The following is a 27,577-nucleotide window of genomic DNA, read 5'->3' as shown; positions in this document are numbered from 1 at the left end:
GGAAGGGAACTCCCTTGGGTCCCGCCCAGGACCTGGAATTCTGAAGCACACGGACCAGGCACCTTTGTACCCAGCTCCCCACTGCCCAGGTCCCACCTTTCCTCCTTTCCCCGCCCTCGTGCCTGGGTGGAGCCAGCTGCCAAGGCGCCAAAGCTTCTCAGCCCTCCCTCTGGGCTCAGTCTGAAGTGGAGACCGAGAGAGGGCCCTGTGCCCGGCCCCGATGAGGACGCTACTGACCATCCTGGCGGCGGGATCCCTGCTCGGTGAGTGCCCATCACCCTGCGGTCAGACGTGCCCCTCCCCAGGAGTTGATGATCAGGGCTATCCCCCCTGGAACCCCATCCAGCCCCAGCATGACCAGTTTCAGTTTCTTCTCTGCTGGGCTGCAGTGTGAGTTTCCGGGGAGAAGTAGATACCAGCTCAGGTTGCTGGGGCGGGGGGGAAGAGGGGGTCCCTCAGCTCTTGGGTTCTTCCAGAGACTCAACTGACCCTCAAGACTCTCACCCGTCTGAATCTGTGGATGCTCCCACCCCAGCGGATGGAGAACTAGCTTGAGGGAGACAGACATCCTTGGACAACTCACATCTTTCTGGTAGAAGTTGTGCTTCTGTTCCTCTGCTCTGGCTGGCACTGGCCTGACATGGGGAGGTGAGGAAGCATCAGGATGGACAAAGCTTGAGTCCAGCCATTGCCTCCTTCCATGCTACCCAAGGGAGCCTCTGCCAGCCCCTTGTGCCAGACCTGAAAGAGCCCTTTCTCACAGAGTGCTCAGGTCTGTTGCTCTAAGAGGTCTTCAAACACCAGCGCTCTTAAGAAAACAGGACTCAAGGGCATAGTCTTCACAGCCAATAAAGTAGATTCTTTGATGTATGGTTATGGAGAACTTCAGGACCAATGCTTGAGATCCTAGATTGTCTCTCTGCTCCCTGAGATGTTTAATAAAATTCAGGGAACTTTCTGAGAAAGTGAAAGCATAGTCCCAGCTGAAGAGTGGGGAGGGGTGGCCGCCACAAGGTCCCTTCAAGCTCAAGTGCAGGGTGAAGGCCATAAAGGGCTGGAACTTCCAGCCCCTCCAACACTGTGCCCGCTGTGTGTTGCACGGATCCACGGGGCTTCCAGCTGCTGTCCCAGCCCTCCAGTTCACCCTCCCCTGGGCATCAAGCTGGGCATTCCCAGCACACTGAACTCATGATAAGTTCAGGAGACTTGATGCTTCCCCCTCAAGAGACCCAAGATCTGTCCCTCCAGACCCTCATCCATTCTGGCTGGGGGCCATCAGCCCTTCACGATTCTGGACCCAGGGGTACCAGCCTTTAGGAAGTTGTTAGGAGTCTATAAGTTCACTCTGGAGAGACGCCTTCTTTGGAATTCTTTGGCTGATTCCAGAGCAAGTTGAATTGCTTTTGCTTGTTTGTCCTTAACTTCCCAACTGATTGACGTAGAATTGTTTTTCCTAGGAAATGCAAAAACTTGCTTTGATCAGATCTCCCAGGCTGTCAATCTCTAGACAATACACGTCTCCCCACGATTTCACAACATAGACTTTTACCCAGGAAGCACAGAGATGACGTGGGCTGAGGAGCCGATGATGAATTTGAGAGGGAAAAGGAATGAGTAGGCAGGAGAAAAGGGGGAGATCTTGTTATCCCTCAACAGCCCCTAAAAGAGGGGGGATCTGCCAAGGTCCACCCACCTGACTTCAGGAAGCCAACCTCACTTCCCTCTTGGAAATGGGTCCCCGTCTCCGTCCAACCTGGGCCCTTCACCTCCCTAGCATGTCCCAGCCTCAGCCACCTGCCTTCTCCAAACCCACATGGCCCACCCAAGATACCGACTCCAACCAGCAACCCTCCCCCTGCAGACCATAGCTGAGCCCACCCCCGGGCACACCCTGCCCTTCTCTCAAATCCCTCTCTGTTGCCTGCTCTTGACCTCACTGCCTTGCCTGAAGTCACCCTTGAGTTCTGACGTCAAGTGGGCTCCCTGCCTCAACTTAAGACCCGGTTCTGAATCCAGGACCCCTCCCTTCAGTGAGTGCATGCTCAGTCGGTAAGTCATGTCCCACTCTGTGTGACCCTATAGACCGTAGCCTGCCAGGCTCCTCTGTCCATGGGATTCTCCAGGCAAGAATTAGAGGAGTGGGTTGCCATATCCTCCTCCAGGGGATCTTCCCTACCCAGAGATCGAACTTGCATCTCTTCTGTCTCCTGCATCGGGAGGCGGCTTCTATACCATTAGCGCCATCTGGGAATCCCTCGCTCCAGAACAGACCCCAGTTCTGCCAAGACTCAGATCCAAACAAGATCCCAGCCACACCGTGGGACTCAGCACCATACCCATCACATTGGCTAGAGGCAGGAAGAAACCCCCCGCCCCTAAGACCTGAGTCTGGGGGCTCCGAGAACACAAAGAATTCTGCAGTTGCTGGGCCTGCCTGACCCACCCAGATTCAAAGAGGGATATGGCCTTAGATTTAGCAGACGGATACACAGCAGAGTCGGGCTGTCCTGAGATACTTTCCTTTCCCCACAAATGCCTCCCAAGCCCATGGACCCCTCTTGCAGAAATCCTGTATGTAGACTGGGAGTAGAGGAGTAAATAACTCTCTACTCCCTCACTCTCTGGACCTTCTGGCGGCCATCGTCATTGACTGGGTTGGGGGCGGGGAGAGGGCACACATCACATCAAAGACATGTACACATGGGCCTCACGGCCTTGACTCAGCTGGGTCTGCACCTGTTCATTTCCCTCCCCGGCCAACCAGGCCCTCTGAGCATGCGCAGAGCCAGCTGCCGCTCTGGTCGCCATTTTCCTGTGCTTTCCTCCTTTCCTCAGACCAAGCTGGGAGGGCTGAGAGGAGATCTATTTGTAAGTCAAGGGCTCTCATTTACAGTGAAGATTTGCTTCAGGGTCAGTGCCTCCTCCTGGGTCCTCTTCTTGGGGCTCTGGCCTTTGCTCCGCCTTCCTTGGCCCATTGTATCTGACCCCAAAAGCAGGCTAACTGCTGTGACAAGTATTGCACCCTGCCTCTCTGAGCCTCAGTTTTCCTCATCCATAAAATGGGCATAACCTGCCTCATCAGGTGGTCAGGAGGACTGGATGAGGAGACTTAGCCCAGTGCCTGGCACTTGACTTGCATTTCAGACATGGTAGTTGCTGCTGTGGTCCAATTATTTCCATTTTAGAGCTGAAGAAATTGAAGTTCTAATGGCTTAAACAGCTTCCCCAAGGACACGCTGCCTGTTCGGTTCAGTCACTCAATCGTGTCTGACTTTGCAACCCCATGAATCTGTATGTGGCCTCAGTCAGCATCCTGCCCCTATGAAACCCGTGGAGCTGGGGAAGGAGCCTGTGCCCTCCTCAGCAGGTGTGTGGTGGGTGGGCAGGGACTGGACCCACCAACAGATAGGCAGGGATTCACAAACATCTTCTCCACCCTTGCTTGAAATTACTGGTTCTAGGAAAGTTACTTTTTAGACATTAGTTGAGTACCTCTAAAATATTCCCTTGGTGAGAACACTGATTTCAGATGGTGCTGAGAAATGAATGAACAACAATAGCAAGTGTCGACAAGGATGTGAAATAACCACACCCACTCAAACATCGCTGATGGGAATGTGAGATGGTGCAGCCACTTCTCCGGAAAACAGTTTGGCTGCTCTTCAAAAGTTCAACGTAGAATCACTGTAGGACCCAGAAATCCCACTCCTACCCAAGGGAACCAAAAGCTTATGTCCACTTAAAAAACTTGTGCACAACCATTTGCAGCAGCATTACTCAAAATAGCCAAAAAGTGGAAACAACCCCAGTGCCCAGCAGCTGATGGAGGATAAACAGAATGTGACCTATCCACACGATGGAATAGAATTCAGCTGCAAGAAGGAAATAAGTGCCAATCTATGTAATACGGATGAGCCTTGAAAACATGATGCCAAGTGAAAGAAGCCTGACACAAAAGGCCAATTGGATAACTTCATTTATAGAAAATGTCCAAATAGGCAAAGTCATTGAGACAGGAAGTAGATTATTGGTTGGTTGCCTGGGGCTGGGAGGAGGGGAGGGATGGGAATGACAGCTCACGGACACAAGATTTGTTTGGGGGCGACAAACACGTCCTAGAACTAGACCTGCGGCCGTGGTCTACACCACCTTGTGAATATATTTAGAATACCACAGAACTATATGATTTTAAGCGGTGAATTGTATGGAATGTGAATCATAGCTCAATAAAAAGGAAAAAAAGAAGTGAAGGGGAGCGGGAGGGTCAGTTAGCACCGTCTCCTGCTAAGTGGTTGCTGGCTCACCCCCTCGGTGGGCAGCTCGAAAGGGGGCTAGGGCAGGGTCTATGCACCCATCTGCTCACCCTGCTCCCACTTCTGGCAGCTCACATCACTGAGGACACCTCAGATCTCCTTCAGCACGTGAAGTTCCAGTCCAGCAACTTCGAAAACATCCTGACGTGGGACGGCAGGCTGGAGAGTGCCCCCGACACCGTCTACAGCGTCCAGTATAAGACGTAGGCTCCCCAGCAACATTACCCCTTTGACTCTGCTCTGAAACGAAAGAAAACCCTCCCCTCTTCCATATGTCCCCATGTCCCCCTCGGACCCAGACTGGTGTCACTCAGCAACTCTCCCCCAAGGCATGGCTTTGCTCCTTGATGTTTCTTCTGCAGGGAGAGGTTAGAATGATGGTTACAAGTATGGGCTCTGGAGGCAAACGCCAGCCCCTCATCCTATAACCCTGGGCAGGTAGATAAATTCACCAAGCCTCCATTTCCCATCCAAGAAGTAAAGATAGCAATAAGATTTTCCTCCTAGGGTTGTTGGATGGGTTAAATGAGTCATTAGCATGTGTTTCTGGCAAAAAACAAATGCCCAACCATTGCTTTGTTATTTGGGGAAGACTAGGTCAACAGCCAGGTAGCGCTAGTGGTAAAGAACCTGCCTGCCAGTGCAGGAGACGTAAGAGACGTGGGTTCAATCCCTGAGTCAGGAAGATCCCCTGGAGGAGGGCATGGCAACCCACTCCAGTATTCTCGCCTGGAGAATCCCATGGACAGGGGAGCCTGGTAGGCTGCAGCCTATAGAGTTGCACAGAGTCAGACACAACTGAAGCAACTTAGCACGCATGCACGCAAGTCAACAAAAAGTCATGTTCACCCCCTCCAGCCCCCCACCAGCCCCATTCCCGCTCATCTCCCTTCCCAGGCAGGAGAGGGGAGTTGCATGGGCTCAGAAATCTGTAAACCTGGGTTCCATTCCTGGTCCTGCCACTTCATCCTGTGGCAAGTCACTTGCCCTCTCCGAGGCCCAGGTCCCTGGCCTGTAAATGGGCCTAACAGTGCCCAGAACATGAACTCAAACCATCTGAGTTCACATCCGGGCTCCCTGCATGCATGATGCAAACACCTGGGCAAATTTTACTTCCTTAAGCCCCAGCTTCCTGACTTGAAAAGGAAGGAAGATATTAATAATGTGTGAGCCTCACAACACTGTTGTGAGGTTGATCTGAAGACTAACAGATCATCTGCATAAAAGGCCTGGGACACATGTGCTAAGTAAATATTCGATATCGTTATCAATATTAATAAACCACAGGCTGGCTGCCAAACCTGTTCATGAAAGGTGTGCTCCAGCCCCTCCCTTGCCCACAGGTATGGAGAGGAAGAGTGGTTGGAAAAGGAGGGCTGCCAGCGGATCACCCAGAAATCCTGCAACCTTACCATGGAGACGAGCAACCTCACTGAGCTCTACTACGCCCGGGTCACCGCCACTGACGGAGCAGGCCGGTCTGCCACCAAGATGACCAACCGCTTCAGCTCACTGCAGCACAGTGAGTGGGGCCCTCTCGTTGCACGGGATGCGGGTGGGAGGATGGCCTTTTACCCTCTGGAGTGGGTGGAGCGTCCAGAAGGGCTTTGCCTCTCGGGGCCAGTTAAGGATGTGGCTTTTAGGGAAGACCCCCCAGACTGGACAGCATCTCCCGTGTGGTTCTCCATTTTTCTCCATCTCTAGACCTCTTGTATGCAGACCTTCACCTTGCCACTTGAGCACAACCAAGGCCTCCTAACTCCATCCACCTACTCCTTCTTTGACTCTTTTTCAATCCTCAGTCATGGTTTCAGTTTCAACATCACCTCCTAAGTGAACATCCCTGCCCCACAGCCCCAACAACTCCCTTGTACTATACAGGTCATCACCTGCTATTTTCCATCACCATAAACTAGTCACTGACTTCAGAGCTCAGATCATAACCTGTCTTTATTGTTTGCGTGCATGGATATCATCTGAATTGAAATGTGAGCTTCAAGAAGGCATGCATGGGCATAGGACCCATTGGATTCCTAGTCCCTAACATAGCGCCTGGCACATAGGAGATGCTCCATACATAACTGATGAAATTAGATGGATGGGTGGATAAATGGATGAGTCGCCAAACTCCTCACACAAGTTAAGCAGGTGATGTTCACTAACTGACTTAAAAGTCACATGGTGTTTTAGGAAAATAAAAAATAAAATTCAGCAAGTTATTTTATATTGTCTCTCAGCTTGTTCAATTAATGCATAGTTACTGTAGGAAATTTGGAAAATATAGAAATATGAAAAGAAAAATAAAACTAAGCCCAAATAATCTGAACACTTAAACATAACCGCAGTTACTAGCAGCTGTATCTCCACTTTTGTGATCTGGTGGTTTGTTTTTCATATCATGGTATCATGAACATTTACCCATGTCATTAAATGCTTTTCCACATCATGATATCTCACAACTACAAAAATGATCCATTCTATGGAGGTACTTTAACTGACTTCCCTGATTCCGTTTTGGAAGGAATCAGGATTTTGTTGTTTTTAAATAAATAACTGAAGCAAACATTCTTTTAGTGCAGATCATTTTAATCTTGGAGGTCAATGGACCCTTGAGGACTTTTTATAAGTTAGGTTCAGGGGGAGACATGAATCCCTGAAATTGTTTGCAAGATTTTTGTATATGTACATTTTGGGGGAGCAAAGAACCATAGCATTCACCAAATTTACAAAAGGTTCTATAAACCAGGAAAGGTCATTTGGTTAATTTGGAAAATTCATCTTGAGAGAGACTGAAGTCTTAGGCCTTGCCTTTGAGGCTACACAATGATATCGGAGAAGACGATGGCACCCCACTCCAGTACTCTTGCCTGGAAAATCCAATGGATGGAGGAGCCTGGTAGGCTATAGTCCATGGGGCTGCTAGGAGTCGGACACGACTGAGTGACTTCACTTTCACTTTTCACTTTCATGCATTGGAGAAGGAAATGGCAACACACTCCAGTGTTCTTGCCTGGAGAATCCCAGGGACGGGGGAGCCTGGTGGGCTGCCGTCTATGGGGTCACACAGAGTTGGACGTGACTGAAGCAACTTAGCAGCAGCAGCAGCAGCAATGATATTGGAAACCACAAACACTCTTCAGGATGCACAGTTGAAACATCACTCCCCAAATCTCTCATTGCCAGTAGACTGGGGGTGTGTGGAGGCTGGGGGATGTGATCAGCCTGGGGGGACAGGCCCCTCTCCCTGGGCTCTTCCCACCACCCTTGGTTACCTCTTCGCCAGCCTTACGCCCAAGCACCAGTCGCTTCTCTTCTCACCTGTTAACTTAGGTGATGCTTTCAGAAGCATGGCTGGGGTTGGAGTGGGAGGCAGTAGGAAGGAATCATTTCCCAAGGTCCATGGCAGCCTCTCAGACACTTCTGGCTGATTCCAACTGTTTCATTTCTTTTTGCTCTCTCCCTTTTCTAGCTAGCATCAAACCACCTGATGTGACCTGTATCCCCAAGGTAAGATCCATCCAGATGATCGTCCATCCCACCTACACACCAATCCGCGCACAGAATGGCCACCAGCTGACCTTGGAGAACATCTTCCAGGACCTACTCTACCACTTAAAGCTGCGCATCAACCACACCTATCAAATGGTAAATGAAGGGTAAATATACATACCACCATGGTCCTTCCCTGCCTCCAAAACCCATTTTCCTCTCTGCATTGCTTTAAGTAGAAGTGAGATGTATTATATAAATCAGCATTTCCCAGAATACATCTACAGCCTACTCTTGTAGATTCACAAACACAATAGCGTGCTAAAGACTCTGACAAGTCCTGCAAACTCAAGACTCCAGTTTCAGTTTGTTTAATACAACTGTTCCCACATATATTTGATCAGAGAAAGCCCCCTTATTTTCATTACATGTTTTGATTTGTTTTGTCTAATGCCTTCTAACATTCTGAAGAACATCTTCTATTAACATTCGCACATGTCCATTTTGGAAAATACTGGAATCAATTTCTTTTGTTGTTCAGTCCCTAAGTCATGTCCAACTCTTTGCAACCCCATGGACTGCCCCACAGGATTCCCTGTCCTTACGATCTCCTGAAGTTTGCTCAAACCCATGTCCACTGAGTCAGTGATGCCATCCAACCATCTTACCCTCTGTCATCCCCTTCTCCTCCTGCCTTCAATCTTTCCCAGCATCAGGGTCTTTTCCAATGAGTCCACTCTTGCATCAGGTGGCCAAAGTATTGGAGCTTCAGCTTCAGCATCAGTCCTTCCAACAAAAATTCAGGGTTGATTTCCTTTAGGCTCGACTGGCTTGATCTCTAACTTCTTGCTGTCCAAGGAACTCACAAGAGTCTGCTCCAGCACCACAGTTCAAAATCATCAATTCTTTGGCACTCAGCCTTCTTTATGGGTCAGTTCTCACATCCATACATGACTATTGGAATCACCATCAGTTCAGTTCAGTTCAGTCACTCAGTCGTGTCCGACTCTTTGCAACCCCATGAAGTGCAGCACGCCAGGCCTCCCTGTCCATCACCAACTCCCGGAGTTCACTCAGACTCACGTCCATCGAGTCAATGATGCCATCCAGCCATCTCATCCTCTGTTGTCCCCTTTTCCTCCTGCCCCCAATCCCTCCCAGCATCAGAGTCTTTTCCAATAAGTTAACTCTTTGCATGAGGTGGCCAAAGTATTGGAGTTTCAGCTTTAGCATCATTCCTTCCAAAGAAATCCCAGGGCTGATCTCCTTCAGAATGGACTGATTGGATCTCCTTGCAGTCCAAGGGACTCCCAAGAGTCTTCTCCAACACCACAGTTCAAAAGCATCAATTCTTCGGCACTCAGCCTCCTTCACAGTCCGACTCTCACATCCATACATGACCACAGGAAAAACCATAGCCTTGACTAGATGGACCTTTGTTGGCAAAGTAATGTCTCTGCTTTTCAATATACTGCCTAGGTTGGTCATAACTTTCCTTCCAAGGAGTAAGTGTCTTTTAATTTCATGGCTGAAGTCACCATCTGCAGTGATTTTGGAGCCACAAAAAATAAAGTCTGACACTGTTTCCACTGTTTCCCCATCTATTTCCCATGAAGTGATGGGACCAGATGCCATGATCTTCGTTTTCTGAATGTTGAGCTTTAAGCCAACTTTTTCACTCTCCAGTTTCACTTTCATCAAGAGGCTTTTTAGTTCCTCTTCACTTTCTGCCATAAGGGTGGTGTCATCTGCATATCTGAGGTTATTGATATTTCTCCCAGCAATCTTGATTCCAGTTTGTGTTTCTTCCAGTCCAGCGATTCTCATGATGTACTCTGCATACAAGTTAAATAAGCAGGGTTACAATATACAGCCTTGATGTACTCCTTTCCCTATTTGGAACCAGTCTGTTGTTCCATGTCTGGTTCTAACTGTTGCTCTTTGACCTGCATACAGATTTCTCAGGAGGCAGGTAAGATATTCCCATCTCTTTAAAAGTTTTCCACAGTTTGTTGTGATCCACACAGTCAAAGGCTTTGGTGGAGTCAATAAAGCAGAAGTAGAATGCTTTTCTGGAATTCTCTTGCTTTTTCTATGATCCAAAAGATATTGGCAATTTGATTGCTGGTTCCTCTGCTTTTTGTAAATCCAGTCTGAACATCTGGAAGTTCTTGGTTCATGTACTGTTCAAGCCTAGCTTAGAGAATTTTGAGCGTTATTTTGCTAGCATGTGAAATGAGTGCAATTGTGTGGTAGTTTGAGCATTCTTTGGCATCTCCTTTCTTTGGGATTGGAATGAAAACTGACCTTTTCCTGTCCTGTGACCACTGCTGAGTTTTCCAAATTTGCTGGCATATTGAGTGCAGCACATTAATAGCATCCTCTTTCAGGATTTGAAGTAGTTCAGCTGGAATTCCATCACCTCCACTAGCTTTATTCGTAGTGATGCTTCGATGTCTGGCTCTAGGTGATAGGTGAGTGACCACACTATCATAGTTATCCAGGTCATTAAGACATTTTTTGTACAGTTCTTCTGTGTATTCTTGCCACCTCTTCTTAATATCTTCTGCTTCTGCTAGGTCCTTGCTGTTTCTGTCCTCTATTGTGCCCATCTTTGCATGAAATGTTCCCTTGGGATCTCTAGTTTTCTTGAAGTTCAGTTCAGTCTAGTCACTCAGTCGTGTCCGACTCTGTACGACCCCATGGACTGCAACACTCCAGGCTTCCCTGTCCATTACCAACTCCCTGAGCTTACTCAAACTCCTTGAAGATGTCTCTAGTCTTTCCCATTCTGTTGTCTTCCTCTGTTTCTTTGCATTGCTCACTGAAGAAGGCTTTCTAATCTCTCCTTGCTATTCTTTGGAACTCTGCATTCTGTTGAGTAAATTTTTCCCTTTCTCCTTTGCCTTTCACTGCTCTTCTTTTCTCAGCTATTTGTAAGTCCTCCTCAGAGAAACTTTTTGCCTTCTTACCTTTGTTTTTCTTGGGGATGGTTTTGATCACCACTTCCTGCACAATGTCACAAACCTCCATCCATAGTTCATCAGGCACTCTGTCAGCTCTAATCCCTTGAACCTATTTGTCACTTTCACTGTATAATCATAAGGGATTTGATTTAGATCATACCTGAATGGTCTAGTGGTTTTTCCTACTTTCTTCAATTTAAGTCTGAATTTTGCAATAGGGAGTTCATGATCTGAGCCACTGTGGGCTCCCAGTCTTGTTTTTGCTGACTGTAGAGAGCTTCTCCATCTTTGGCTGTTAAAAAAAAAAAAAAAAAATCAATCTGATTTCGGTATTGACCATCTGGTGTATCCATATGTAGAGTTGTCTCTTGTGTTATTAGAAGAGGGTGTTTGTTATGACCAGTGCATTCTCTTGGTAAAACTCTGTTATTCTTTGCCCTGCTTCATTTTGTACTCAAAGAATCAATTTCTACTGCTGCAATTCTTTTTGCTGACTCTCCACTTTTTGAAGGAACTGTATACAAGCAGTGTCTTAAGATCAGTAATAATGAAAGGTGGAAGGCAGGGGCATAAACTGTCAAATGTTACACATTTCTTTTTGTATTCAGAAAAAAAAAATATGAAGTAGTCCCCCTACCCCCTGCAGTGTGAGCCGCTAATCCATAATTCCATTGAACAGCTATTCCCGCACTCAAGGAGTTTATAATCCAATGTGTGTGGCAAGAATGAAAGCAAGAATTTATACAGCTAGAGGTAGAGGGAAACAAGAGTGTGTGAGAGACAGGGCAGCTGGACTGAGAGAGGAGGTGTTGGCACAGAGAGACGGGAAAGAACCTCTAGAACAGGGGACTTCTTGTGCCAATACCAGTTTCTGAGGTGTACCAGGTAATATATGCTGACTGTGTCATTTATTGCTCATCGCAACACTATGAAGTAGGTGATTCTAGCTCCATTTCCTGATTGAGAAAACAGAGGTTCAGAGAGGTTAAGTCACTTGCTCAAGACTGGTCAGCAAATAATAGCGTAGTCAAGACTCCAAGCCAGCTTTGTTCTAAGCCCACATTCCTCCCCTCCCCCTTGCACCACCTTGTCCCACTACGATCAGAGAGAAAAGCAGGGAAACTTAGGGTAGTGTTCGAAAGCGCCAAACTACCCATTTGAGCTGAATCATAGGGACATGTAGAACAGTTTCTCAACAAATAAACCTGGCCCCAAACCAATGGCATCACAATCTCCTACCTCCTTGGCTTAAAATGCATATTCTTGGGCCCCCTTATAATCTGCTTCATCAAATTCTAGAGTTTCACCTCTGGGATCTGAATTTTAATAGGAACCCAATGATCACTACTCACCCTAAAGTTTAAGAACCACTGATGGAGAGGAACAATGCTAACCCCAAAAAGACAGGCTGGGGCCATGCTATAGATGTCTGGAAGGCAGACGGAGGAATCAGGAGTCTTTATTTGCTTCAGTCATCAAGGGGAGTGAGTAGCGATTACTGAGCAGGAAGAGGCTTTATCACCACTCATTTTTGGCAAATATTTGGGGTTTGAATGAATATTTTATTGTTACTGATTTACAGTTTAATTCAGTTTGTGACCAGAGAACATATTCTGTATGAGTTCACTCCATTATGGAGACTTGTTTTATGGCCCAGCGTATGGGCTATCTTGGTGAATGTTTCACATGCCCTCAAAAAGAATATGTGTTTTGCGGGTGTTTCGTGGAGTGCTCTACAAATACCAATTAGATACAGGTGGCTAAGAGTGTTAATCAAATCTTCTATGTCCTTCCTGATTTGGGGGAGCTCTATTGTTCTCTTAATTGCTGAGAGTATTACAATCTCCAGCTGTGATTATGGATTTGTCTCTTTTCCCCTTTAATTCTGTGCATATGTGAAACTTTATTATCAGACAGTTACAAATATGGTTGTCATAGCCTCCTGGTGAATTGACCCTTCCATCATTATGAATTGTTCCCTTTTATCTCTAGTAATACTCTTTTATTGAACTCTACCTTATCTACTATTAATATAGTGACTCTAGCCTTATATTTGGGGCTTCGCTTGTGGCTCAGCGGTAAAGAATCTACCTGCTAATGCAGAAGATGTGGGTTTGATATGTAGTTTTTTCATATATTCAAGAAATTTTCCAACCATCACCACTATCTAATTTTGTCTGTTCTATTGATCTGTTTTCAAGTTCTTTGATTCTTCTGTCATCTCCAATCTGTTGTTCAGACTATTCAGTGCGCATTTTTATTTTAGATTTTTTTTTTCAGTTCTTAAGTCTCTAGTTTTTATAGTTTCTATATGTTACTGCAAAATCATTCATTCATTATGAGCACATTTTCCTTAACTTTCTTAGGCACACTTCTATTAGTTGGTTGTCTGAGGAGGCCTTATAAATAGCTGAGAAAAGAAGAGAAGTGAAAGGCAAAGGAGAAAAGGAAAGATATATCTATCTAAATGCAGAGTTCCAAAGAATATCAAAGAGAGATAAGAAAACCTTCCCAAGTAATCAGTGCAAAGAAATAGAGAAAAGCAATAGAATGGAAAAAACTAGAGATCTCTTCCAAAAAAATACAGATACCAAGGGAACATTTCATCCAAAGATGGGCACAATAAAGCACAGAAAAGGTATGGACCTAATCAGAAGCAGAAGATATTAAGAAGAGGTGGCAAGAATACACAGAAGAACTATACAAAAAAGACCTTAATGACCCAGATAACCACAATGGTGTGATCACTCACCTAGAGCCAGACATCCTGCTACAGGAAGTCAAGTGGGCTTTAGGAAGCATCTCTATGAACAAAGCTAGTGGAGGTGATGGAATTCTAGCTGAACTACTTCAAATCCTGAAAGAGGATGCTATTAATGTGCTGCACTCAATATGCCAGCAAATTTGGAAAACTCAGCAGTGGCCACAGAACTGGAAAAGGTCAGTTTTCATTCCAATCCCAAAGAAAGGAGATGCCAAAGAATGCTCAAACTACCACACAATTGCATTCATTTCACATGCTAGCAAAATAACGTTCAAAATTCTCTAAGCTAGGCTTGAACAGTACATGAACCAAGAACTTCCAGATTTTCAGACTGGACTTACAAAAAGCAAAAGAACCAGCAATCAAATTGCCAATATCTTTTGGATCATAAAAAAAGCAAGAGAATTCCAGAAAAGCATTCTACTTCTGCTTTATTGACTCCACCAAAGCCTTTGACTGTGTGGATCACAACAAACTGTGGAAAAATTTTAAAGGGATGGGAATACCAGACCACCTTACCTGCCTCCTGAGAAATCTGTATGCAGGTCAAAGAGCAACAGTTAGAACCAGACATGGAACAACAGACTGGTTCCAAATTGGGAAAGGAGTACATCAAGGCTGTGTATTGTCACCCTGCTTATTTAACTTATATGCAGAGTACATCGTGAGAAATACTGGGCTGGATGAAACACAAGCTGGAATCAAGATTGTTGGGAGAAATATCAATAACCTCAGATATGCAGATGACAGCATCTTTATGGCAGAAAGCAGAGAAGAGGTAAAGAGCCTCTTGATGAAAGTGAAAGAGGAGAGTGAAAAAGCTGGCTTAAAACTCAACATTCAAAAAAATAAGATCATGGCTTCCGGTCCCATCTCTTCATGGCAAATAGATGGGAAAACAGTGGAAACGGTGACAGACTTTATTTTCTTGGGCTCCAAAATCACTGCAGATGGTGACTGCAGCCATGAAATTAAAAGACGCTTGCTCCTTGGAAGAAAAGCTATGACCAACCTAGACAGCATATTAAAACCAGAGACATTACTTTGCCAACAAAGGCCCATCTAGTCAAAGCTGTGGTTTTTCCAATAGTTGTGTATGGATGTGAGAGTTGGATCATAAAGAAAGCTAAGCACTGAAGAACTCTGCTTTTAAACTGTGGTGTTGGAGAAGACTCTTGAGAATCCCTTGGACTGCAAGGAGATCCAACCAGTCCATCCTAAAGGAAATCAGTCCTGAATATTCATTGGCAGGAGTGATGCTGAAACTGAATCTCCAATACTTTGGCCACCTGATGTGAAGAACTGACTCATTGGAAAAGACCTTGATGCTGGGAAAGATTGAAGGCAGGAGGAGAAGGGGACGACGGGGTATGAGATGGTTGGATGACATCACCAACTTGATGGACATGAGTTTGAGCCAGCTCCTGGAGTTGGTGATGGACAGGGAAGCCTGGTGTGTTGCAGTCCATGGGGTCGCAAAGAGCGGACACAGCTGAGCGACTGAACTGACTTTAAAATCATTGTCTGCTAATTCAAACATTTTGGTTATCTTGGGAGTAAGTCATAATTAACCGTCTTTTCTCCTGAGTATGGATTATATTTTCTTCTTTTCTATATGCCTAAAAATTTTGGAAAGCATCCCAGACATTGTGAATGATATGTTGAAAGGACTGGGTTCTCTTATGTTCCTCCAAAGAGTACTGATTTTTGTTTGTCTTGCTGCTGCTGTTACTGCTGCTGCTGCTGCGTCGCTTCAGTCGTGTCTGACTCTGTGCGACCCCATAGACGGCAGCCCACCAGCCTCCCCCGTCCCTGGGATTCTCCAGGCAAGAACACTGGAGTGGGTTGCCATTTCCTTCTCCAGTGCATGAAAGCGAAAAGTCAAAGTGAAGTCGCTCAGTTGCGTCCGACTCCTCACGACCCAATGGACTGCAGCCCACCATACCAGGCTCCTCCGTCCCTTACGCACTTAATTTGGCTGAACTTCAAGCTCCAAAATCTCAGCTATGTGATGTTCAGTTCAAACGTCACCTGGACTGCTTGGAGTCTACTCCAGTAGTGTGTATTTAGGCGTCAGCCAAAAATTTGAACAAAATTTATACATAGAATTCAGGCCTCCCTCTCTAGGAACTTCTCCTATCTGTGGTTTCTCCCCTCACTTTCTAACTTTCATGACTGCCCTAAACTCTGTCTTCTGGCTATTGAAACTGGTAAGATTACAAGGTTTTGTCTAGCTGTTACCCATCCCACATGGTATAAATGGGGGCCTGTCCTCAGGCCCAAAGATACTAAAGAGAGAGAGAAATTCGTTCAGTGCCACCCCTTTCTCCTTTCTCCAGTATCTGCCTGCTTTATACACTTTCCAATACCTAAAAGTAATTTTTATTTTGACCAGAATTTATAGTTGTTATTTAGGGGAGACTGGTCCAATAGAAGCTGTAAATTACTGAGAAAGAAGAAAGATCAAACTTAGAAATGAAAGAGTGATCAGGGTGGGAAGTCAGAAGGCCATCACAGTGGTACATGCTGGATGTGGTAAGGGCCTGAACCAGGATGGAGGCAGTAAAAAACTGCAGAAGGAAGGACTCTTTGGACCTTGAAAACTCTGCTGGAATTGTATCACATGATCATTTCAACCATATGCGTTCCATAAAGTAATAACCTGTTAAATCCTTATATGTGCTTCTTCACCCCCTTCAAAAAAAAAAACCGTAAATACCCTAAATCTTGGCCTCCACATGCCTGGAAAAGGGAAGGCATAGCTGAAAGGCAAAGAACCAAAGAAGAAAATTCTTAGCCTTTAAACTCCCAAGAACATAGGTCCTAGACCTTTAAAGAAAAGTTTATGGATTGTTTCAGGGCAATTATATACAAAGGATATGAGAGAGCATTTGTCAAAAAATGGCTTTAAGATCTATGCTTTGGATATTAGAACAAGAAAGACATTATTAACAGATTGAAGACAGGAGAAGGGGACTACAGAGGATGAGACGGTTGGATGGCATCACCAACTCAATGGACATGAGTTTAAGTAAGCTCCGGGAGTTGGTGATGGACAGGGAAGCCTGGTGTACTGCAGTCCATGGAGTCTCAAAGAGTCGGCCGTGACTGAGCAACTGAACTGAACTGAACTAGGGAATCAAATACAGTTGCCAGTTTGGGGTTGGGGATAGGACAGACCCGAGAGAGAGGAGATCAGGATGTTTAGACATGTGAAGTTAGAGAAGCCCACAGACTGATGTTCAGGAGAGAGCTGACACTGTGCCCCAGGAATTCCATAGATCTTACTGAGATCAGTTTGGAGGTTATCCACACATTGATGATCACAGGAGCCACAGATCAAGAAAAGTATTAACAAAAAATACTTGGTGGAAGAAGAAAAACAATAGATAAAGAGTGAAACTTTCAGAAAAACAACACTGAGGGGCTGAAAGCAGTAAAAGAGCGATCAGAGAGGCAGGAAGAGGGCCAGGAGGAGGGAATCAGGTCAGAGAGGCAGGAAGAGTCAGAAGGAGGGAATCAGGTCAGAGAGGTAGGAAGAGCCAGAAGGAGGGATGAGGCGGCCAAGGAAGGAGTCAAGGTCAGGGAGTTTCGAGACACACAAGCGGGTAAGAACTGAAAAGCAGCTCCAGCAGGGGGATGGGCAGACACAAAAGGCAAGGGCTTGCTTCCGAAGCAAAGTGTCTGCAGGAGTGGCAGGCATTCAACATCACCAGAGGCTAAAGTACCAATTAGGTAAGCTGTAAGGAGAGGTGAGTGAACAAAGTGGGCAGGGGCCAGGGGTTTTCACTCTGTAATGTGACCTAGACCATCAGAGGATTTTGAATAGAGGAGCTTTGCAATTATATTAATTGTTTAGAGCGATCACTGTGACACAAGGTTAAATTTGGAAGTGGACAGGGCCGAAACCAGAGACCAGTGACTGGTAAGGAGGCCACCGCAAGAGTCCAGGACAAACATATTGAGGTCCAGTCAAGACAGAAGCAATGAGGAGGCAAGAGACTGATGGATAGTCAAAGGGTTTTGTTATTTTATTTAAAAAAAAAAAAAAGGAGGAAAAGAAGAACTAGAAGAAGGAAGAATGGAGAGGTGATGGTGATGATGGTGGTGGTGATGGTGATAGTGATGGTTCAGTTCAGTTCAGTTTAGTTACTCAGTCGGGTCCGACTCTTTGCGACCCCATGAATCGCAGCACACCAGGCCTCCCTGTCCATCACTATCTCCTAGAGTTTACTCAAACTCACATCCATCGAGTTGGTGATGCCATCCAGCCATCTCATCCTCTGCCATCCCCTTCTCCTCCTGCCCCCAATCCCTCCCAGCATTAGGGTCTTTTCCAATGAGTCAGCTCTTCGCATGAAGTGACCAAAGTATTGGAGTTTCAGCCTCAGCATCAGTCCTTCCAATGAACACCCAGGACTGGTCTCCTTTAGGATGAACTGGTTGGATCTCCTTGCAGTCCAAGGGACTCTCAAGAGTCTTTTCCAACACCACAGTTCAAAAGTATCAATTCTTCGGTACTCAGCTTTCTTCACAGTCCAACTCTCATATCCATACATGACCACTGGAAAAACCATAGCCTTGACTAGACAGACCTTTGTTGGCAAAGTAATGTCTCTGCTTTTGAATATGCTGCCCAGGTTGGTCATAACTTTCCTTCCAAGGAGTAAGCATCTTTTAATTTCATGGCTGTAATCACCATCTGCAGTGATTTTGGAGCCACAAAAAATAAAGTCTGACACTGTTTCCACTGTTTCCCCATCAATTTCCCATGAAGTGATGGGACCAGATGCCATGATCTTCATTTTCTGAATGTTGAGCTTTAAGCCAACTTTTTCACTCTCCAGTTTCACTTTCATCAAGAGGCTTTTGAGTTCCTCTTCACTTTCTGCCATAAGGGTGGTGTCATCTGCATATCTGAGGTTATTGATATTTCTCCCGGCAATCTTGATTCCAGCTTGTGCTTCTTCCAGCCCAGCGTTTCTCATGATGTACTCTGCATATGAGTTAAATAAGCAGGGTGACAATATACAGCCTTGACGTATACTGAACTCCACGTCCAGTTCGAACTGTTGCTTCCTGACCTGCATACAGGTTTCTCAAGAGGCAGGTCAGGTGGTCTGGTATTCCCATCTCTTTCAGAATTTTCCACAGTTTCTTGTGATACACACAGTCAAAGGCTTTGGCATAGTCAATAAAGCAGAAATAGATGTTTTTCTGGAACTCTCTTGCTTTTTCCATGATCCAGCAGATGTTGGCAATTTGATCTCTGGTTCCTCTGCCTTTTCTAAAACCAGCTTGAACATCTGGAAGTTCATGGTTCATGTATTGTTGAAGCTTGGCTTGGAGAATTTTGAGCATTACTTTACTAGCTTGTGAGATGAGTGCAATTGTGTGGTAGTTTGAGCATTCTTTGGCATTGCCTTTCTTTGGGATTGGAATGAAAACTGAAGTTTTCCAGTCCTGTGGCCACTGCTGAGTTTTCCAAATTTGCTGGCATATTGAGTGCAGCACTTTCACAGCATCATCTTTCAGGATTTGAAATAGCTCCACTGGAATTCCATCACCTCCACTAGCTTTGTTCATAGTGATGCTTCCTAAGGCCCACTTGGCTTCACACTCCAGGATGTCTGGCTCTAGGTCAGTGATCACACCATCGTGATTATCTGGGTCGTGAAGATCTTTTCTGTACAGTTCTTCTGTGTATTCCTGCCACCTGTTCTTAATATCTTCTGCTTCTGTTAGGTCCATACCATTTCTATCCTTTATAGTGATGGTGGTGGTGGTGATTGTGGTGGTGGTCGTGGTGGTGGTGGTGGTCATGGTGGTCATGATGGTGGTGGTGATGGTGCCAGTGGTGGTGGTGGTGGTGCCACCCTGATGGTGGTAGTATAACAGCAACTAGTATTTATGGAGTGCATATTAAATGCCAGATGCTGTTCCAAGTGAAAGTACACTGAGCTTGCAACTCACTGGCTTTAGGGAGAAACCAGAAGTCAGGGGACTGGGAATGGAGCACTGCAGACTGACCTACCAGTGTATGGTTTGGGCAGCTGGTCGTACCATTTTACTGAGCACAATGACCCTGGCAGAGCTGTAAGCAGGCTCCTTATGGAGGTTGGTGTATAAGAGATGTTGCTCTGCGTTCTCTGTCAAATTCAGCACCTTGAAGGGAAGCAGAGAGAATTTGAGTTTGTCGGCCTGACCCCTGACACGGAGTTCCTTGGGACCATCATGATTTGTATTCCAAACTTGTTCAAGGAGAGCACCCCCTACATGTGCCGAGTGAAGACGTTGCCAGGTAAGTTCTGCTGAAGCCAGAGGGAGGGGGGACTGCTGAATTCACACCTTGACTCTGTGCTTTCCGCCTGATAACCCAGATGAGGCTCGAACGCACTCTTAAAAAAACACACACAGAAGGACGGCCAGTGTATTATTAAAGGCAATCTTTGTTTATCCATAAATGAGTTAGCTGGTGGGTTATTATAGCAAATGTTTACCCTCCAGCCTACATCCGAATTTCCTCTCTCTGGCAAACTGCGTGTGTATCCTGGCAAAGCAAATTCAACTTTATATTAACTCAAGTGAGACATCCTGGGAAATAATCTGCTGATGGGAGAGCAGAAAAGATAAAAAGACCCCTCGTTACCTTCCCAGGTCAAATAAAAATAGCAGTGATTATAACAGCACGTCTGCAGTGCCAGCCAGGGACCAGACACTACAGAACACAGTTCTCATGAGCTATCCATGAAGCATCTTGGTTCCACTGAGAAAGCTGAGGTACAGAGTGGTTAAGTAACTTGCCCCACATTGCACAGGTGGTGACAGACAGAACGAGGCCTAATTCCAGGGAAGACACTCTCATCACTACGCTTCTATAGAAATAGTTTTGAGTCACTGGCTCAAGGAGGTGGTATCCCATGTTCCTTTCCTCTAGCACAGTGAAACTCGACTCTCATTGTAGCATCATGATATTTTTATTTGCGTTTATTTTCATAGAGATAGAAATGCAATGCTGTAAGTTTAGAGGATGAAAGCGATAGCACTGGATTGGGTGGATTTGGAAAACAGTTTCCACCCTAGTCATCATCTTCAGGTTAATGATGTCAGTGGGTGACTTCTGTTCTGATGGATAGAGGCCAGGCAGCTTAGAGGCTGGACCCAAGGGTGTAACTGCAGCTTGGTAGAATCATCATCAGTTAGGTTCTGGTCCTCAGCTTTGTTCAGAAAATCAGCTCAACGGTTTCTCCAAGATCCTGTAAGAGACTGACTTCTCCACCCGAGTCCCAGTGCTTTAGTTTTCCTGGGAAGATATGCGTGGTGGACCAGCCGGCTCCGGCCACTTGCAGGGGGTGCGCCCTTCCTGGGGAAAGGGCCAAACGAAGATGGGAACAGAACTTGGCAACGGAAGAACTAGAAAAAAGAAACCCATGTCACAGGCACTGAGCTGGGAGTGTATATATGATTTGTGACCCTCTCCTCGGACCCTACTGGCTGAATCTCCTCCATTCCTGGCTCGCCCCTGTCCCCTTGCTTATTGACAGCTTGCAGACCACTCCACCGTATCCTTCTGATCTGCCCATATCCTACATGATCTAACTCATGATATCGTTTTCTTCTAAGACTGTAGCTGCTTTTATAAGAATCATACTTTTTGGTGACTGTTTCTTGGTGACATATGGAAGGTGCCTTATCCTTTATAATCAAGAATATTAATAAGAAGTCCTACCATTTATTAAGCACCTACTCTAGTGCCAAACACTGTGCAAAATGCTTTACATATATTATCTCATTGAATCCTTACAACAATCCGGCAACTTGGGTTACCTCATTCCCATTTTACAGAGGAGGAACTCTGGCTCTGAAAGGTTAGGCAACTTGCCCATGATCACACAGCTGGTCAGTGAACCTAATCAGGTTCATCTGATTTTCAAGACTGGGCTCTAATCACCACTCTACAGTTTTGTTTAGAGCCAGTCCTCTCTGCTGTACATTTATTCCTCTTACTTCCATTTCAGGATGAAACATCCTGCCCTTGACCCTGTATCCAGGAGTCTGTCTAACCCCAGAGCCCAGGACCCCTCCTTTATCTACCTCTCCGAATGTCTTGGACCATCATCCCAGCATCCTGATGCTGGAAAGGGGTCTAAGGGTTGGGTCACCCCAAATTTAATAGACAAGGAAACAAAGGTATCATTGTGTAGCAGCTGTGAGGATGAGCTTTAGAGTTATACGTGTCAACCCTGGCTTCGCCACTGAGTAGCTGTGTGACCTTGTTCAAGTCACCTAACCTCTCTGAGACTCAGCTTCGTTATCTGTAAGGAGGGGGCATACATAGCCATCTGTTTGGTAGGATAGCATTGACAGAACACTCTACACAGTGCCTGGCATGTAGTAAGAGTTCAGTCATCACTGGCTACTGTTATTATTAATAATAAATCTTAGACTGGAGATGGTCATACAGAAGAGAGTAGGCTCAACACATCAGTGACTGAACCAGACCTCTAATACCCCACTTTCCAGTGCTGTTTCTGTCATGTCTTCCTACTTCCCCATGAGTGAGATGGCAGAAGTGTTCCAAGTCCCTGTCCTGGCACAAGGAGCTGCAGTTTTCCAGTCACGTTAGGCATGTCATGTAGAATGTCATCTCCTGTCCTCTCCCCAGTAGAATGATGGGAGTATCACGTGGCAGGGGACAGGTTATCGCTCAAGTGGGAAGCTACCCAGAGAGACCCAAGCTACAGGGGCTTGGGAAGGAGTAAGGAGAGGGCTGGAAGTAAAGTCTCCAACAATTCCCAGGGTTCACAGTCATTGCCAAGGTCACTGGCAACTGATGATCACCCAAGCTGAAGCCACACAGGCGCCAGGAACCGAAGGAGGGTGACTCGGAAAGCCAAGACCACTGGGTAATCCAAATCACCACTTTTTGTGGTTTGTTTTGGCCGTGCTGGGTCTTTGTTGCAGCGCACAGGCTTTCTTTACTTGTGGCACAGTGGTTTAGTTGTCCTGCAGCCTGTGGGAGCTGAGTTTTCCAACCAGGGATCAAACCAGCGTTCTCTGTATGGGGAACAGATGGCTTCTCAACCACTAGACCACCAGGGAAGTCCCAAATCACCAGTTTTAACAAAAACCCCAGCTACCTCTTCTTTACCAAGCTACTTCCCAGTCCCACTTGGGTTGGTGACAGGAAGTGTGTCATGCCAAGAACTGGCTGCAGGCACCCATTCCAAAGACCCAGGACTGTAGGGAGGAGGCTCAGCACTAAAGCCCTCATCTGTCCTCTCCTGCTGCTTTAGAAAGGGTGATGCCTCCCAGGGTCCCTCCTGAGTGAGGTCTTCCCAATACCCAGCTCAGACCTTGATTGAGATGTGGGCAAGTCAGGCCCCTCTCATTGTCCATCTCCCCTCCCGTAGCCTCTTTCCTAAGCCCCCACCAGAAAGGCAGGACTTCCTTTAGACCTAGACAAGAGGGGCCCTTGTAAGGTCCTGCTCCAGCCCTGCCCTGGCCATGGCCCTCCCCACAAGATGAAGGGTCCTTAAGTCCAAGAGGGCAGATCCCTGTGGACTCTGTGAGCCCCAAAATTCCCTGCATCAATGGCTGGAGCCTGTGTCCAGTCTTGGCAGGTCTCCTCCTTGGGTCTTTCCTCCAGAGGACAAGCCCGCAGCCCAAAGGGTGGCCAAAGGATGGGTATTGTAGGGGCCATGGATGAACTTGAGCCCATATCCTTATGCATGAGGCCCCTGGCAGGGTGGACTGAAGCCAGGCTGGGCTTGCAGGAACTCCCCCCTGCACTTCCTTCTTTCCACTCTGCACCCCGAGGAGTCCAAGAAGCAAGCTTCAAGCCTTCCAGGTTGTTATGAAAAGTATACTTGTCAAGGAGGGGGCACATAACATATTTTACTTAACAATGCAAAAACACGATTTATAAATTCTTAATATTTAGACGTATGGTGTATGGCCCTCCATTTGTGCCCTCACCCTGGCCCCATAAGTCTTGGGGTAGAAGAGGCCTTCCCAAGCCTGTCCCGAGAGGTGGGGTTGGGGATTGAGGCCCGAGTTGCCAGCACCCACACTGACAGCCTCAGTCTTCCTGCTCTGCCTCTCATTGAACCAGATCGGACGTGGACCTACTCCTTCTCCGGTGCCTTCCTGTTCTCCCTGGGCTTCCTGGTCGCAGGGCTCTGCTACCTGAGCTACAGATACATCACCAAGCCGCCTCCACCTCCCAGCTCCCTGGTGAGCAGGGGCCCCGGGGAGGGCATGGGCCCAGGGACTCCCGGCTCTCCTTCGCTTCTCCCGCCAACCTAGAGACATGGCTGGCAGCCCCTGGGGTGGACTGACAAGAGCTAGGGGATCAGGAAGAGAAGGTATGGAACAGAAAAGCCATGTCGTTTTCAAGGGGGCACACGCCCCGTCTGAATGGGCAGCCCAGGCAGGCTCTGCCACCTGGGATCGCAGGCCCAGCGTGGCCACATCTTTGCATTTTTTACCAATGAAGTCAGAAGTTCAGATGGTATTGTGAACTCTCCCACGTTTCAAGTCTTGGCAACTAATTTTTCTAAATTAAGCCTTAGCAAACCACACGTGTCACATCAGCAGCCTGAGTCTGGCCCCCAGCGTGGCATCTCTGCCCACTGCAGAGCCTGAACAGTCTGGGGCTGGAGGAGTTGGACCCATAGGCCCCTCCGAGTCAAAGCCCATCTGAGCCGTTTCCTGTAAACTCTCCCCGCCTCCACTTTCCCCCACCCTTCCCCTCCTTTCTCCCTCCATGAGGCCCTTCGGGAGCTGAAGAGCAGTTGAAGCACCTCCTGGGGAGCGTCACCCAAGGTCATTCCAAATCTGAGTCAACTCCTTCCAGAATACCCACCTCCTGGGAAATCACAGCCTGACTCACCGCTCTCCCTGGCCAAGCCAGACTCTGGAAGTGGCCCTCAGCTAACAGGGCCAGAGCCCTGTTCCTTCACAGAGGCCCCAGCACTTAGAGGAAGCCCTGGGAAAGGAGGAAGGGTTTGTGGATCTTGGAAAAGCCCTCAGGCGGTCTGCTCTTGCCCTCGCCCCCACCCTGGGGAGGACCGTGGCGCCCATGGCATCCTCGGGGGCGGGGGGCCGAGAAGCCACTCTAATGGGCATGCTGTTCTCCCTGCCTAGAATGTCCAGCACATCCTGCCCTTCCAGCCTCTGCGGTTCATCCAGGAGCACACCCTGATCCCCGTCTTCGACCTCAGCGGCTCCGGTGGTCTGGCCCAGCCTGTCCAGTACTCCGAAGTCAAGGTCTCCGACCCCACGGAGCCCCTGGGACCTCCACCGCGGCACAGCCTGCCTGAGATTGCCTACCTTGGGCAGCCAGACTTCCCCGTCCTCCGGCCCTCCGGAGGACCCTCACCAGGCACTCCCCGTGCTCTCCTATGCCCCCCAGGCTGCTCCCGAGGGCAGGCCCTCGTCCTATGCACCTCAGGGAGCTCTGGAAGCTAAACCCCCCTCCTACACTCCACAGGCTGTCTCAGAGACCCAGCTTCCCTCCTACACCCCACGGGCCACCCCGGATAACTGGCCTCCTTCCTACGGGATGTGCGGGGAAGGGTCTGGGAGAGACTCCCCCCCTGTGACACGCTCTGGTCCCAAACACCTCGGAACTAAGGGGCAGCTCCAGAAAGAGGTGCCAGCTGGAAGCTGCAGCCCAACTGGCCTTTCGCTACAGGAGGTGACCCCCCTGGCCATGGAGGACCCCCAAGAAGCAAAATCCTCCCACCAGTGTCTAAGGGTTCACACCGACTCAGACTCTGACTCTGATACCATAGGCCAAAGGGAGCCAGGAACACGAAGCTCCCTAAAGGGCCAGCTGCCCCTCCTCTCCTCTGTCCAGATCGAGGGCCACCCCGGGTGCCTCCCTTTGCAGACTCCTTCCCTCCCATGTTCCCCCACAGACAAGGGTCCAAGTCCCTGGGGCCTGCTGGAGTCCCTCGTGTGTCCCAGTGATGAGGATCCAGTGTCCAAGACTGAGGCCGAGAGCCCAGGCCTTCAGGCCCCAGACCAGGAGTCGCCCACGGAGCTGGACTCTCTGTTCCGAGGCCTGGCCCTAACAGTGCAGTGGGAGTCCTGAGCGGAGAACAGGGCAGGCCTGGGGCTTCCTCCTGTCCCCACCACCCCCCCAGCTCACATCCTTGGCCGTCACTCCTGCACCCAGGGATGCTGCTCACTCTGCAGCCACGCCCTGGGTGGGTACCCTCGAGGAACCAGCAGAGGAGGAGGCTGGACCCTCGCCTCGGCTGAGATCCCTTTGGAGCAAAAAAGACATGAGAAGAGCTCCAGCCAGAGTTTCAGAGGTCTATCATGTGCAAACGAGCTTGAACACGCCGAGCTCTGCAGGGCAGGACACAGTCAGAGAGAGAGAGTTGATGCGAGGACACCTCCCAGAGATACAGGGCCCCGGCTCCTAATACACTGGATACAGAGTTCTGGAGCTTACCCCTCTTCACTCCTTTCCTGGCCAGTTTCATAATCTGATTCAGCAGACTGAGGTCTCTGCCTCCTCTGTGATTCCCCAAAGAGGGGAAAAAGGAGCCTGAAAAGGGATGCCTCCTAGCAGACTGGGCAGAACCAGAACAACCTGCGAGATGGCAAGACTCCAGGGCCGAGTGCGGCCTGTGGCTCAGCCCCACCCAGGCCTACTGCCTGAAACTGCACTGTTTCAACTTCCATCCTCTGCTGGAGGCTGGACCCCAGGTGAAGGGCAGGTCCACCAGGGAGGGAGAACACAGAAACCCTCTCTGTCAGCAGGAGTTTCAGACCCTATCCTGGGAGCAGGGTTTGAAAGGAACATGGGGCCATGGGGCGCCTGAAGGAGACACAACTACAAACTGTACTTACTTCACAACTTTGGAAACTCAGCCTTGGGTTCAGCCCGCCTGGGTTCCAACTCCAGCCTTAACACTTCCCGGCCATGTGACTACCAGCAAATGAATCGCTGTTAGAAATCTCAGTTTCCTCATCTGTATAATGGGGATAGTAACACCTACTGCATGGGGTTGTGGTGAGGCTGAGATTAAATCATGTCTGTAAAGTGTTTCACAGTGCCTGGCACATGGGCAGTGCCCAATAAACTAGTAGCTGTCTCCTATTGTGATTTTTTTTTTTAACCCCCAATTCAGGTTGATTTTGGATCAGATGTTTTCTCAGATTATCTTGATTTCCTCAGAATGGCTCCAGGCCAAGCCAGAGGGGCTAGACTGCCTAGGAGGAGGCCAGGGAAGGGGCCACAGGAAACAGGGTCCCAGAGACACATGGAACCTCTTCCTTGAGCTCTTCAATTCAGGTCAGGTCACTCCAGTCGCTCAGTCGTGTCCGACTCGTTGCGACCCCATGAATCGCAGCCTCCCTGTCCATCACAACTCCCCGAGTTCACCCAAACTCATGTGTATTGAGTCGGTGATGCCATCCAGCCATCTCATCCTCTGTCGTCCCCTTCTCCTCCTGCCCCCAATCCCTCCCAGCATCAGAGTCTTTTCCAAGGAGTCAACTCTTCGCATGAGGTGGCCAAAGTATTGGAGTTTCAGCCTCAGCACCAGTCCTTCCAATGAACACCCAGGACTGGTCTCCTTTAGGATGGACTAGTTGGATCTCCTTGCAGTCCAAGGGACTCTCAAGAGTCTTCTCCAACACCACAGTTCAAAAGCATCAATTCTTCGGCACTCAGCTTTCTTTACAGTCCAACTCTCACATCCATACATGACCACTGGAAAAACCATAGCCTTGACTAGACAGACCTTTGTTGGCAAAGTAATGTCTCAGCTTTTGAATATGCTATCTAGGTTGGCCATAACTTTCCTTCCAAGGAGTAAGCGTCTTTTAATTTCATGGCTGCAATCACCATCTGCAGTGATTTTGGAGCCCCAAAAATAAAGTCTGACACTGTTTCCCCATCAATTTCCCATGAAGTGATGGGACCAGATACCATGATCTTAGTTTTCTGAACGTTGAGCTTTAAGCCAACTTTTTCACTCTCCACTTTAACTTTCATCAAGAGGCTTTTTAGTTCCTCTTCACTT

The 27,577-nt window shown here is 47.8% G+C and overlaps 1 protein-coding gene across 1 annotated transcript; it reads left to right on the top strand.

Moving 5' to 3' along the window:
- Positions 1-26,627, top strand: IL22RA1 (interleukin 22 receptor subunit alpha 1). Its single transcript, XM_005900720.2, is given in 8 exon segments — positions 1-263; positions 4,384-4,516; positions 5,657-5,835; positions 7,783-7,958; positions 19,695-19,833; positions 23,647-23,768; positions 24,681-24,916; positions 24,918-26,627. Coding segments are annotated over 8 exon segments (1,743 nt in total). The 5' UTR covers positions 1-220; the 3' UTR covers positions 25,633-26,627.
- Positions 26,628-27,577: the final 950 nt, after the last annotated feature.

The sequence above is a fragment of the Bos mutus genome, chromosome 2 (genome assembly GCF_027580195.1).
Source record: "Bos mutus isolate GX-2022 chromosome 2, NWIPB_WYAK_1.1, whole genome shotgun sequence".
In the NCBI taxonomy this organism is placed as follows: Eukaryota; Metazoa; Chordata; class Mammalia; order Artiodactyla; family Bovidae; genus Bos; species Bos mutus.
This window is presented reverse-complemented; position numbering and strand designations above follow the sequence as displayed.